Source organism: Salmo salar, chromosome ssa03, assembly GCF_905237065.1.
Source record: "Salmo salar chromosome ssa03, Ssal_v3.1, whole genome shotgun sequence".
Lineage (NCBI taxonomy): Eukaryota > Metazoa > Chordata > Actinopteri > Salmoniformes > Salmonidae > Salmo > Salmo salar.
The window spans coordinates 98,411,187-98,426,378 of record NC_059444.1 but is presented as its reverse complement, the minus strand read 5'-3'; the positions used below and the strand labels follow the sequence as shown (position 1 = coordinate 98,426,378).

The following is a 15,192-nucleotide window of genomic DNA, read 5'->3' as shown; positions in this document are numbered from 1 at the left end:
TTTGGCCCGGCACGGGCGGAGAGCAGGCATTGGGCGAACTGGACCCTCCCAGCGCTCTGGAGACACAGTGCGCAACGCCGGCGCAGGATAACCTGGACCGAGGAGGCGCACTGGAGACCAGACGCGCTGAGCTGGCACCATCCGCCCTGGCTCGATGCCTGCACTCGCATGGCACTTGCGGGGGCTGGTATGTAGCGCACCGGGCTTTGAACGTGCACTGGGGACACCGTGCGCTCCACAGCATAACACGGTGTCTTACCAGTACCACGCTGCTTCCGGTAAGCACGGGGAGTTGGCTTAGGTCTACCACCTGACTCCGCCAATCTCCCCGTGTGCCCCCCCAAAAAAAATTGTGGGGCTGCCTCCCGTGTCCGTTGCGCTCCCTCTCCTCATACCAGCGCCTCTCAGCTCTCGCCGCCTCGATCTCCCACTGTGGGCGGCGATAATCCCCAGCTTGAGTCCATGGTCCTTTCCCGTCCAGGATTTCCTCCCAAGTCCATGACTCCAGATAGCCTTTCTCCTGGTGCCTCTCCTTGTGCTGCTCCTTCCTCTGCTGCTTGGTCCGTTGTCGGTGGGTAATTCTGTCACGTTCCTCGTATTCTCCCTCATCGGAAGATATGTCGAAATCACTCGATGACCAATACGCAGCAGGTTGACTGTTCCACATCATCTTTATTTTAGATGGAAACGACAAAACAAAATAAACACGCAAAGGAGAAAGGTGACAGTTTCACAGGTGAAACGAAACACAGTGCAAAATACAATTACCCACAAAAATCAAACACAAACACACCCCACTATATGGGACTCTCAATCAAAGGCAGATAGACAACACCTGCCTTCAACTGAGAGTCCCAACCCCAATTAACCAAACAAACATACACTCACTAAACTCCACATAGAAATACCTAACCTAGAACCTACCCCAACACTCACAACCCCACTATACCATAACCAAACATAACTGCCACGTCCTGACCAAATATAATACAAAAAAACCTAAGTATATGGTCAGGACGTGACAGTATGGTCTTTTTGGTTTTACTAATGTGAACATCAATGTATTGATTCACTATGTTTTTCAATATAATATATCATATACATTATATAATATATACATTTCTCTAAACTTAATATTTCTTCCTCATTATTAGTACTTAAATGTAATTTTATTTACTCACAGAGCAGCTCTGGAGGCTTTGACCACTGGCAGCAGCCTCAGAAGACCTTCCTCTGATCGGGAGTATTTCTTCAGGTCAATCACATCCAGCTCCTTTTCTGAAGTCAGCAACACAAAGACCAGAGCTGACCACTGTGCAGGTGACAGGTTGGGTTTTGTGAGACTTCCTGATCTCAGGTAGCTTTGGATCTCCTCCACTAGAGAATGGTCATTCAGTTCATTCAGACAGTGGAACAGATTGATGCTCCTCTCTGGAGAGAGTTTCTCCCTGATCTTCTCCTTGATGTACTTGACTGTTTCTTCATGGGACTTTGAGCTGCTTCTTGTCTTTGTCAGTAGACCTCGTAAGTGCTTCTGATTGGACTCCAGTGAGAGGCCCAGAAGGAAGCGGAGGAACAGGTCCAGGTTTCCCGTCTCACTTTGTAAGGCTTTATCCACAGCACTCTTGTAAACAGTAACTTTAGACGTATCTCTAATTAACAGTGCAAAAAAGTTCCTGGACATTGATTTAGGTTTGTCCATTAGATTCTCATTGTTGTTGATGAATGAGAGGAACACATATACAGCAGCCAGAAACTCCTGAATGCTCAGATGCACGAAGCAGTATGCCTTGTCCTGGTACAGCCCACATTCCTCTTTAAAGAGCTGTGTGCACAATCCTGAGTACACTGAGGATTCATTGACATCAATGCCAGCCTCTTTCAGGTCTTCTTCATAGAAAATCAGATTGCCCTTCACAAGCTGTTGAAAAGCCAGTTTTCCCAGTGACAGAATGCTCTCTTTATTCCAGTGTGGACCTGTTTCTTCTTTCCCAAGATACTTTTCATTCTTCTGTTTGGTATGAAACACCACAAGGTGTGTGTACATCTCAGTCAGAGTCTTGGGCATCTCTTCTGTCTTATGTTTCAGCATGTGTTCGAGGACTGTTGCAGAAATCCAACAGAAGACTGGAATGTGGCACATGATGTGGAGGCTCCTTGATGTCTTCATGTGTGAGATGATTCTGCTGGCCAGGTCCTCATCACTGAATCTCTTCCTGAAGTACTCCTCCTTCTGTGGGTCATTGAACCCTCGTACCTCTGTTACCTGGTCAACACACCCTGAAGGGATCTTATTGGCTGCTGCAGGTCGAGTAGTTATCCAGAGGAGAGCAGAGGGAAGCAGATTTCCCTTGATGAGATTTGTCAGCAGAACATCCACTGAGGTTGCCTCTGTGACGTCACAACAGATCTTGTTCTTCTGGAAGTCTAGGGGCAGTCGGCACTCATCCAGACCATCAAAGATGAACAGAACTTTGTACTTGTCGTAGTTGGAGATTCTTGAATGTTTGGTTTCCATTGAGAAGTGATTGAGAAGTTCAAGCAAAGTGTGTTTGTCCTCTTTCATCAAATTCAGCTCCCGAAAAGGGAATGAAAATACAAATTGGACATCCTGATTTGCTTTTGCTTCAGCCCAGTCCAGAATGAACTTCTGCACAGAGACTGTTTTTCCAATGCCAGCGACTCCCTTTGTCAGAACAGTTCTGATAAGTTTGTCTTGTCCAGTTAAGGGTTTGAAGATGTCATTACATTTGACTGCAGTCTCTGGTCTTGCTTGTTTCCTGGTTGTTGTCTCAATCTGTCTCAGCTCATGTTCATTATTGACCTCTCCTGTTCCACCCTCTGTGATGTAGAGCTCTGTGTAGATCTTATTGAGAAGTGTTGGGTTTCCTTGTTGAGCGATCCCCTCAAATACACATTGAAACTTCTTCTTTAGATTAGATTTGAGTTCACGTTGGCAAATCACAGCAAGTTCATCTGAATGAAGAAATAACACAGAGGATATTAATATTACGTTTGTTTTAATGTCTACAGTATTGTAGGACTGTTTTAAAGTTTTAAATTATAATATTTTCTTCTCTTAACTGACTGTATAAATGTGTAAATATTTTCATAATGCATTACAGACTGGTGTGACTGATTATATTATTATTGGTATTAATGATGGTATTATTAATGTTGTCTCTCTCCCTCTGTCTAAATTAATCACCACAACACATCCCTGCTGCTACTTGATGAGGTCACTAGGTGTTGTGTTAAGGCTGCTACAATATCATTGAGTTACACAGCTGCTTTAGCTGTACTTTAGCTACAGCTTTTAAATGTTATAAAACAGCATTTAACATGAGGCAGACAGATCTTACAGTTCTCCAGTGTGTCAGCAAGCTCCTTCTGGTTCATTTTCCTCAGGACGTGCAGTGTGATCTTCAGAGCCCCCTCTCTGGCACTGCTCTCCTGCTTCTCATCTTCAGCATCCACCACTTCCTTATCCTGCTTCTGACTCTCAAAGCCTTCTGGGAGTTCTGGACAAAGAATCCTCTTGAACATCTTCAGCTCGTTCTTCACAAATGTAATAACATTCTCTTCAAGCAACTGAAATAAATCAAGTAAATAAGTTAAGCAAGAGAAGAAATGCTTTCTCATTAACACATTAATGAATGATTGACAGGTCAACTTGATTGAGGTAAACAAAAACAAATGTACATAACAGGACCACATACACTGAATATGGAGGCCAGGTCTGTTTGATGACTCTGGGAAGACTGACCACTGAGAATCTCTGACTCTGATCTCTCCTGTTGGTTTCTGTGGACAAAACATGAGATTACATCTCCTCATCCAGGGAGTACACACACACACACACACACACACACACACACACACACACACACACACACACACACACACACACACACACACACACACACACACACACACACAGGACTATCAAAAGGACTATGAAATGGATAAAAGGATAATCCTGTAGATTATGAAAACAACAACATGAAATGGGAAAATGGGAGAGGAGAAATGACTAGAGACAGTGTTGTTTAACTCACTGACCATGACCCATGAGTTCTTCTTACCTTTGTTCAGTAGAAAAGTCTCCCTCTCTAAACTTTATAGGTAGACCCATAGACCTGTCACTCTTCATGGACACACAGCTGGGTACAGGGGAGGCTGGTCTCTCCTGCTTGATTGGACTTCAACACAACAGAGACAAACATTACATATCTCATCTACTCTGAGCTCAGATGGGAAACATAAGAATAGTTTCATTCCAAAACACAACATATCACTTTACAGAAATGTTCGTAAATTAGCTTTTATTTTTAAAAGAAATTATGAAAGAGATTGGTGTTTTTTCACTATCTAATCATGGCATGGGGTTGTTCAATGACAGACATGTATTTGTTTATAATCTATCACTTGATGTATTCATTTCTTTTTCAAAATGCTATATATCTGCCTCACTCTCAAATGTGGCTCAATTTAACTAAATGTGTGGTGTTTTTGGTTTATGTCAGTTTAATTGTTTGTTATGCTATAAATTGTTATTTTATGATTGTAAGTGATAAAATTAACTAGTAATTCTGAGTAATTACTACTTTAGTAAGGAATAACACATATTTTCAGCACTACTGCAGTTGCTAAATAATTCCAATAGATGGGAACATAAGACCACAATGATATTTCAGAATATTAGTTTAGTTTTCTCCCTGGATGCACCACCACTCCCCACGCTTCTTTCTGTCCCTTTCCACACTGCTAACGCAAGAGGAAGGACTGAAAAAGCATTTAACAGATTACTGTGAAGTAATATAACGATGATTCATGTTTATTATTATCTGTTTTTATGTTCATGTTTTACACTTCATTAATATACTACTCAAAAAAATAAAGGGAACACTTAAACAACACATCCTAGATCTGAATGAATGAAATAATCTTATTAAAAACTTTTTTCTTTAAATAGTTGAATGTGCTGACAACAAAACCACACAAAAATAATCTATGGAAATCCAATTTATCAACCCAAGGAGGTCTGGATTTGGAGTCACACTCAAAATTAAAGTGGAAAACCACACTACAGCCTGATCCAACTTTGATGTAATGTCCTTTAAATAAGTCAAAATGAGGCTCAATAGTGTGTGTGGCCTCCACGTGCCTGTATGACCTCCCTACAACGCCTGGGCATGCTCCTGATGAGGTGGCGGATGGTCTCCTGAGGGATCTCCTCCCAGACCTGGACTAAGGCATCCGCCAACTCCTGGACAGTCTGTGGTGCAACGTGGCGTTGGTGGATGAAGCGAGACATGATGTCCCAGATGTGCTCAATTGGATTCAGGTCTGGGGAACGGGCGGGCCAGTCCATAGCATCAATGCCTTCCTCTTGCAGGAACTGCTGACACACTCCAGCCACATGAGGTCTAGCATTGTCTTGCATTAGGAGGAACCCAGGGCCAACCGCACCAGCATATGGTCTCACAAGGGGTCTGAGGATCTCATCTCGGTACCTAATGGCAGTCAGGCTACCTCTGGCGAGCACATGGAGGGCTGTGTGGCACCCCAAAGAAATGCCACCCCACACCATGACTGACCCACCGCCAAACCGGTCATGCTGGAGGATGTTGCAGGCAGCAGAACGTTCTCCACGGCGTCTCCAGACTCTGTCACGTCTGTCACATGCTCAGTGTGAACCTGCTTTCATCTGTGAAGAGCACAGGGCGCCAGTGGCAAATTTGCCAATCTTGGTGTTCTCTGGCAAATGCCAAACGTCCTGCACGGTGTTGGGCTGTAAGCACAACCCCCACCTGTGGACGTCGGGCCCTCATACCACCCTCATGGAGTCCGTTTCTGACCGTTTGAGCAGACACATGCACATTTGTGGCCAGCTGGAGGTCATTTTGCAGGGCTCTGGCAGTGCTTCTCCTGCTCCTCCTTGCACAAAGGCGGAGGTAGCGGTCCTGCTGCTGGGTTGTTGCCCTCCTACGGCCTCCTCCACGTCTCCTGATGTACTGGCCTGTCTCCTGGTAGTGCCTCCATGCTCTGGACACTACGCTGACAGACACAGCAAACCTTCTTGCCACCGCTCGCATTGATGTGCCATCCTGGATGAGCTGCACTACCTGAGCCACTTGTGTGGGTTGTAGACTCCGTCTCATGCTACCACTAGAGTGAAAGCACCGCCAGCATTCAAAAGTGACCAAAACATCAGCCAGGAAGCATAGGAACTGAGAAGTGGTCTGTGGTCCCCACCTGCAGAACCACTCCTTTATTGGGGGTGTCTTGCTAATTGCCTATAATTTCCACCTGTTGTCTTTTCCATTTGCACAACAGCATGTGAAATGTATTGTCAATCAGTGTTGCTTCCTAAGTGGACAGTTTGATTTCACAGAAGTGTGATTGACTTGGAGTTCCATTGTGTTGTTTAAGTGTTCCCTTTATTTTTTTGAGCAGTGTAAAACGATTATCATTAAGCCTGAACATTAATTCAGTCACCTCTGGTCGAGAAAAACGTATTTTCCCAGTACATTCATTCTCTAATTCATCAACCAGCATCGACCTGCTCTGCCTTCTCGAGCAAGCCAGGGGCATGTTGAGGTAAATTTAATTTAAAGGTAAAATGTTGAGGTAAATTTACTAACCGGGAGGGTTGAATTATGTAATTTATTGGCGGGCTGGAAGACGCGGTCATCTTTTCTGTTCCGAGGTTGTTTACTCACAATATCAGATATTAAGATGATTTTTTATAATGCATGTATACTGAGGTTGAAGTTCTGAGTAGTGATCATTTACCCGGGGTTCAATACCTGCTATAGTGACTATTTTGTTGCTCTCCCAAAAGCAACACAGCCCTAATACGAGATATATAGCTAACTAAAGTAATGAGTGACCATTTTAGAAAATCATGGGACATATAGTCTGTGGTTGCATGCTATTTTATGTCAATCATATTGCTGCATGTAATGTTAGCATATAACTGATGTTTCGTGGTCTTATGCTGCCATCTTTTGAAAATATTTAGCAATTAAAAGTTATTAATTTACTTACAGACATTGGTGAGGCAGCTGAGAATAAAAAAAAATGGAATGTGCCCAGCCTACTTGAGGCGCCCCGAAAATAATATTCAAAAGATTGGTCAATGGACACAGAGGGGTTAAACATTAAAGTTACCGTCCATCTAGTGAAGAGAGGAGAACCGGACAGAGGTAGCCAGCATCCGTCAACGAGAGAGGGGGGATAAGATAACTAGGATTTTGCTGGTAGAGTAGCTAGCTAGCTAGCTTACCTAGCTGTACCGACTAGTTAGGATAACTAGGATGCTGCTGGTAGAGTAGCTAGCTAGCTTACCTAACTGTACCGACTAGCTAGGATAACTAGGATGCTGCTGGTAGAGTAGCTAGCTAGCTATCTTACCTAGCTGTACCGACTAGCTAGGATAACTAGGATGCTGTTGGTAGAGTAGCTAGCTAGCTAGCTTACCTAGCTGTACCAACTAGCTAGGATAACTAGGATGCTGCTGGTAGAGTAGCTAGCTAGCTTACCTAGCTGTACCGACTAGCTAGGATAACTAGCAGGTCGTTCATCTGTCTCAATGATGATGACGAATCAGGTGAACCACAAAATTAAACAAGGATAGTGAGTGAAAAGGATCTGGCTACAAACATACTGTCCCTGACCTTAAAGCAAAAAGCAAATTGAACAATAAATTTTGGCATCTCAACACTGTAGCGAACTCCATCGTTGTTCCCCAAGATCACCTCAGTCCACTCTGCGCGTAACCAGACAATATGCTTGGCGCCACACCGGACGTGGACGCGGACAGTTCAGTACGGGGACGCGGCGGGCAGTTCCAGAACGCAGAACGCGGACATGAGCAGTGCAACACAATCAACTAAACCCACTCTTTACAATGGGTTACATTAGTAATATTCATTTTTTATTCTTATGTTAATAAGCAAACATTCAACTTTTTTTATAACAATATTTTGAGATCTAGGCCTGTATCCACAAAGCGTCTCAGAGTAGAGAATTGGTCATATAAGTGCTGAGAATAAAGACATTTTACACTTATGTGTATAAATTAAAGCCATGCATGAAGTCTCTAGTCCCACCTAGTCGGCAGATATTTAGGACACCTCGTGAGCTGTCCTAAGTAGTTAAGAGTTAACAGCAGGTGTCTTGATAATACTATAGAATAATGCAGCGAGTCAGTAGTTCCTGCTCCACATGTAAATGCTTTGTAGTAGTTAAAAATAATGTTTTGATATTTGATAAATCCATAAATAATGTAGACCTACATGCAACAGTATGTCTTGTGCTTTTGGCAATGATTTATGTATAATACTTATGTATAACAAGTGATACCATGTATGTCTCCAAAGCATTTTGTCTTCATTTTGGCAGATTAATTTATGCTAATTTCTGAAGATTAACTCAGGTTTTCGCCCAGCGGCTAAGGAGTTGGAGCTGTGGCAGGAGTTGGACCTGTGGTCGAAAGGTGGCTGGTTTATATCCCGGTCCAGGCACTGGAAAAAACGGGAGGAATTGATCTGACCACTGGAGGGCTGCTGGGTTCATATCCTCTAAACATTAACCTTTCATTGATCAGAACTCTAGAGGTTCTTCTTCACTGAACCCACAAATATATATCACTTTTAGTGGTTCCATATATTAAGGAAGTGATAGAAGCCTTTTTGGTTCTATAAGGAACCTTCTTTTCTAAGAGCGTAAAACAAACACATTTATCTTTTGATTATTTAATTATCTTCATCATGTTATTTCAAGTTCTCCCTTTGGAGCACAACATCACGTTGTTAAAAACAATCCTAAATTGGGCATGGCTACAAATTGGGCAATTGAAGGCATCTAGGGCGTAATATGTGTTCGATGAAAACGTTGTAGAAAACATTATTGGCAAGGGACTTGATGCCTACTATGCCAAAGCTATTTATCGTTGTTAAACGGGTGTGAAGAGTGTGTTGATATAACGGTAATATTGTCAAAATTCTGCTTGTAACAACCATCACAATTAGTTAAAAACCGATGCATTCCATTATATTAGGCAATAATTAAGAGTAGGCAAAGTGGTCGTATCATGTGAAAATTCTATCAAATGTCTTACATTGCAACGAGTACAGTCAGGGTGCCGTGGAACCCCTGCAGTACCTCCACAGACCCCGGATTGAGAACCCCTGATTTAGCAGATGCTCTTATCCAGAGAGATTTACAGTAAGTGCATTCATCTAAGATAGCTATTTATATTGGAAATAAACTTAATAAATTCTTCATAAAATTGTTATCTCACCTCTTAGCTTTGGTGTCATGTCCCCCAGAGAGATGTATTTTAAAGGCAGGGCCCCCCTCCTCTCTCTCCCCAGAGAGACTCATTTTAGAGGCAGGGCCCCCCTCCTCTCTCTCCCCAGAGAGACTCATTTTAGAGGCAGGGTCCCCCTCCTCTCTCTTCCCAGAGAGACTCATTTTAGAGCACTGACCCCTAAACAGAGATCCAGCATGTTGGTTGTGGTCAACACAGTGACAACTAAACAGAGATCCAGCATGTTGGTTGTGGTTAACACAGTGACAACTAAACAGTGATCCAACATGTTGGTTGTGGTTAACACAGTGACAACTAAACAGAGATCCAGCATGTTGGTTGTGGTCAACACAGTGACAACTAAACAGAGATCCAGCATGTTGGTTGTGGTTAACACAGTGACAACTATTTATTGAAGGTCAATTGTTCTATTAATTATCTCTTAGAAATAAAACATTAACTAACAGACAGAGAAACAGTCAGGTGATTTAATGCATCACATGAACATGTAGTTGTGATTGATATTTTTCACATTTTCTCCATGTAGTGGAGATTTTATGTTGATGTTACATGATGTTATATTATGTAAAGTAGACTAGGTTATAATGTATTGTAGTGGGTTGTTAGTGATATGTAGATGTTATATTATGTAAAGTAGACTAGGTTATAATGTATAGTAGTGGGTTGTTAGTGATATGTAGATGTTATATTATGTAAAGTAGGCTAGGTTATAATGTATAGTAGTGGGTTGTTAGTGATATGTAGATGTTATATTATGTAAAGTAGACTAGGTTATAATGTATATTAGTGGGTTGTTAGTGATATGTAGATGTTATATTATGTAAAGTAGACTAGGTTATAATGTATATTAGTGGGTTGTTAGTGATATGTAGATGTTATATTATGTAAAGTAGACTAGGTTATGATGTATAGTAGTGGGTTGTTAGTGATATGTAGATGTGATATTATGTAAAGTATACTAGGTTATAATGTATAGTAGTGGGTTATTAGTGATATGTAGATGTGATATTATGTAAAGTAGATGAGGTTATAATGTATAGTAGTGGGTTATTAGTGATATGTAGATGTTATATTATGTAAAGTAGACTAGGTTATAATGTATAGTAGTGGGTTGTTAGTGATATGTAGATGTTATATTATGTAAAGTAGACTAGGTTATAATGTATAGTAGTGGGTTGTTAGTGATATGTAGATGTTATATTATGTAAAGTAGGCTAGGTTATAATGTATAGTAGTGGGTTGTTAGTGATATGTAGATGGTATATTATGTAAAGTAGGCTAGGTTATAATGTATAGTAGTGGGTTGTTAGTGATATGTAGATGTTATATTATGTAAAGTAGACTAGGTTATAATGTATTGTAGTGGGTTGTTAGTGATATGTAGATGTTATATTATGTAAAGTAGGCTAGGTTATAATGTATAGTAGTGGGTTGTTAGTGATATGTAGATGTTATATTATGTAAAGTAGACTAGGTTATAATGTATAGTAGTGGGTTGTTAGTGATATGTAGATGTTATATTATGTAAAGTAGACTAGGTTATAATGTATAGTAGTGGGTTGTTAGTGATATGTAGATGTTATATTATGTAAAGTAGACTAGGTTATAATGTATAGTAGTGGGTTGTTAGTGATATGTAGATGTTATATTATGTAAAGTAGACTAGGTTATAATGTATAGTAGTGGGTTGTTAGTGATATGTAGATGTTATATTATGTAAAGTAGACTAGGTTATAATGTATAGTAGTAGGTTGTTAGTGATATGTAGATGTTATATTATGTAAAGTAGGCTAGGTTATAATGTATAGTAGTGGGTTGTTAGTGATATGTAGATGTTATATTATGTAAAGTAGACTAGGTTATAATGTATAGTAGTGGGTTATTAGTGATATGTAGATGTTATATTATGTAAAGTAGGCTATGTTATAATGTATAGTAGTGGGTTATTAGTGATATGTAGATGTTATATTATGTAAAGTAGACTAGGTTATAATGTATAGTAGTGGGTTGTTAGTGATATGTAGATGTTATATTATGTAAAGTAGACTAGGTTATAATGTATAGTAGTGGGTTGATAGTGATATGTAGATGTTATATTATGTAAAGTAGACTAGGTTATAATGTATAGTAGTGGGTTATTATGGATATGTAGATGTTATATTATGTAAAGTAGACTAGGTTATAATGTATAGTAGTGGGTTGTTAGTGATATGTAGATGTTATATTATGTAAAGTAGACTAGGTTAAAATGTATAGTAGTGGGTTATTAGTGATATGTAGATGTTATATTATGTAAAGTAGACTAGGTTATAATGTATAGTAGTGGGTTGTTAGGTGATATGTAGATGTTATATTATGTAAAGTAGGCTAGGTTATAATGTATAGTAGTGGGTTATTAGTGATATGTAGATGTTATATTATGTAAAGTAGACTAGGTTATAATGTATAGTAGTGGGTTGTTAGTGATATGTAGATGTTATATTATGTAAAGTAGACTAGGTTATAATGTATAGTAGTGGGTTATTAGTGATATGTAGATGTTATATTATGTAAAGTAGACTAGGTTATAATGTATAGTAGTAGGTTGTTAGTGATATGTAGATGTTATATTATGTAAAGTAGACTAGGTTATAATGTAAAGTAGTGGGTTGTTAGTGATATGTAGATGTTATATTATGTAAAGTAGACTAGGTTATAATGTATAGTAGTAGGTTGTTAGTGATATGTAGATGTTATATTATGTAAAGTAGGCTAGGTTATAATGTATAGTAGTGGGTTATTAGTGATATGTAGATGTTATATTATGTAAAGTAGGCTAGGTTATAATGCATAGTAGTGGGTTATTAGTGATATGTAGATGTTATATTATGTAAAGTAGACTAGGTTATAATGTATAGTAGTGGGTTATTAGTGATATGTATATGTTATATTATGTAAAGTAGGCTAGGTTATAATGTATAGTAGTGGGTTATTAGTGATATGTAGATGTTATATTATGTAAAGTCACTTACAGTCACTGGTGCAGCCGCCTGTTTTCTTGCAGATGAAGTAGCTTTCATAGGCAACACATTCAACCAGCCTAAACAACAGTAAATAAAATATGTCAAATGGTCAAAACCAAATCCTGATATAGCCATATACATTAGAGAGAATAATATTGTTACAGATGTTGGATCTTAATTTGACCTAGTTTGCTACAGCAGGAAAATAATCCTGCAGAAACAGGACAATTGAATTATTATGTGGATTATAATTAATGAACAATTTAAAAATGGAAAAGTGGAATTTATCATCATCTCAAACCTTTTAAAAGCGTAAATACACTCAAATATACGACACGTTTTAGTTTTCCTGTAACAGGGTGATCATATTTTTCTTTCCCCATGATGTGGCCCTCACCAACTGGGCATCTGGCCCATAGAGACTAAAGGACTATGCTGTGGCCCTCACCAACTGGCCATCTGGTCCATAGAGACTAAAGGACTATGATGTGGCCCTCACCAACTGGCCATCTGGCCCATAGAGACTAAAGGACTATGCTGTGGCCCTCACCAACTGGCCACCTGGCCCATAGAGACTAAAGGACTATGCTGTGGCCCTCACCAACTGGCCATCTAGTCCATAGAGACTAAAGGACTATGCTGTGGCCCTCACCAACTGGCCATCTGGTCCATAGAGACTGAAGGACTATGCTGTGGCCCTCACCATCTGGCCACCTGGCCCATAGAGACTAAAGGACTATGCTGTGGCCCTCACCAACTGGCCCATGGAGACTAAAGGACTATGCTGTGGCCCTCACCAACTGGCCACCTGGCCCATAGAGACTAAAGGACTATGCTGTGGCCCTCACCAACTGGCCCATGGAGACTAAAGGACTATGCTGTGGCCCTCACCAACTGGCCACCTGGCCCATAGAGACTAAAGGACTATGCTGTGGCCCTCACCAACTGGCCACCTGGCCCATAGAGACTAAAGGACTATGCTGTGGCCCTCACCAACTGGCCACCTGGTCCATAGAGACTAAAGGACTATGCTGTGGCCCTCACCAAAATCTAGTTGTGTATAATGTTGTACGTAAACTTTGTGTAAACTCTTCTGTCTGCATTCTGTCTCTAAATATTGTCATCACTAGCAGCACCATATCACCATGTAAAATGATGTGTACAGATGTAGGATCTTAATTTGATCACCCCTCACTGCAGAATAACTTTTCCAGGAAATATAAAACTTGTAGTGTATTTGAAGTTTAAAAAGGCTTCTGAAGTTTGTAATTTCCATTTAGTCATTTCAGACTTGAGCTTCCCTTAACAAAAATGTAGTAACCCCTACAAAAATGTCCATTAATTATAATACACATAATAATTCACATTTCCTGTTGCTGCAGGAATATTTTCCTGCTGTAGTAAACTGACTCAAATTAAGATCCTACATCTGTATGTGCAAATGTACTTGGTGAATAAAGGTGATTGTGATTCTACAAAGGTTGAGTCTCTAGATTCCCTTGCTGCTCTGGAGAAATAATGAAATGGTTGTCATGGTGATTTAAACAGGGACTGGTTATCTCCCAACTCTGATGTCATTTGTTACATTTCACCCTGTTGATAAAGGCAGCTACAAGGATGAACCCAGAAGACAACTCTAAATCAACACTTACTGATATTATCCTAAAATCCTTTCATTCGTATTATTGTACTACTTTGTTAATATTTTAGTGAACAGAGGGGCAGGGCAGTGAACCCAGATCGCTGGTGAAAAAGGAAAACACCCTATGCATGGCTGCCCATCCTGTGCAGCACAGACGTTCGTCGTCGCCGGCCTTCTAGCTGCTGCTAAACCTGCTGCTGGCAAACGCCCTTCAATCATCTACCCCGGACTTGTCTTGTCATCATTACTCACACCTGGTTCAAATCAACGCTCTATCTCTATGTACGTATAGTCACTTGTCTTTGTTGGTCATTGTAAATGTTGCTTGTTTTCCTGAGAGGAATCTATCCTACTGTTTTCTGAGTACTTTATTATTTTGCAATTTGGGTTTCGTCCCGCTTTTATCTATGGTGCGTAAATAAATTCAGTAGTTCTAAACCTGTGACTGCCTCCTGCCTACTCCTCTCTACACCAGTGACAATCTCTGCTCCTGACAGAAAAATATAATTTAAAAAAACAATCGCATCAATAGGGTTAACCCAGTATCAGTTTAAATCAAATCAAAGTTTAGTTGTCACTTACACCGAATACAACAGGTGTAGACCTTACAGTGAAATGCTTACTTACAGGCTTTAACCAATCGTGTGAAAAAAAAGGTGTGTGTGTGTGTGTGTGTGTGTGTGTGTGTGTGTGTGTGTGTGTGTGTGTGTGTGTGTGTGTGTGTGTGTGTGTGTGTGTGTGTGTGTGTGTGTAGGTAAGTAAAGAAATAAAACACCAGTAAAAATACATTTGAAAATAAGTGTAGCAAGGCTATATACAGACACTGGTTAGTCAGGCTTATTGAGGTAGTATGTACATGTGGTATGGTTAAAGTGACTATGCATATATGATGAAGTGGTGATTGTGGGTGGTGTTGGCGGGTGGTGGGACACAATGCAGATAGCCCGGTTAGCCAATGTGCGGGAGCACTGGTTGGTCGGGCCAATTGAGGTAGTATGTACATGAATGTATAGTTAAAGTGACTATGCATATAAGATAAACAGAGAGTAGCAACAGTGTAAAAGAGGGGTTGGGGGGGACGGCACACAATGCAAATAGTCCGGGTAACCATTTGTTTACATGTTCAGGAGTCTCATGGCTTGGGGGTAAAAACTGTTGAAAAGCCTTTTTGTCCTAGACTTGGCACTCCGGTATCGCTTGCCATGCGG

General features: G+C 40.4%; 1 protein-coding gene and 1 long non-coding RNA gene across 2 annotated transcripts in view; both read right to left on the bottom strand.

The window, feature by feature from the left end:
• Nucleotides 1-3,582, bottom strand: part of LOC123741767 (NACHT, LRR and PYD domains-containing protein 12-like) — a gene marked incomplete at its 5' end in the record, with an annotated part of 98,487 nt that extends 94,905 nt beyond the window's left edge. The window contains 2 exons of the mRNA XM_045715951.1: nucleotides 1,182-2,976; nucleotides 3,363-3,582. Coding sequence (XP_045571907.1) covers nucleotides 1,182-2,976; nucleotides 3,363-3,582 — 2,015 coding nt within the window. The remainder of the gene's footprint in view (nucleotides 1-1,181; nucleotides 2,977-3,362) is intronic.
• Nucleotides 3,583-3,732: 150 nt separating this feature from the next.
• On the bottom strand, nucleotides 3,733-9,372 carry LOC123741765 (uncharacterized). Its single transcript, XR_006769355.1, has 3 exons — nucleotides 9,311-9,372; nucleotides 4,086-4,202; nucleotides 3,733-3,804 (listed from the first exon to the last, which is right to left on the bottom strand). It is a non-coding gene; the product is annotated as an uncharacterized lncRNA (long non-coding RNA).
• Between the last annotated feature and the right edge of the window lie 5,820 nt (nucleotides 9,373-15,192).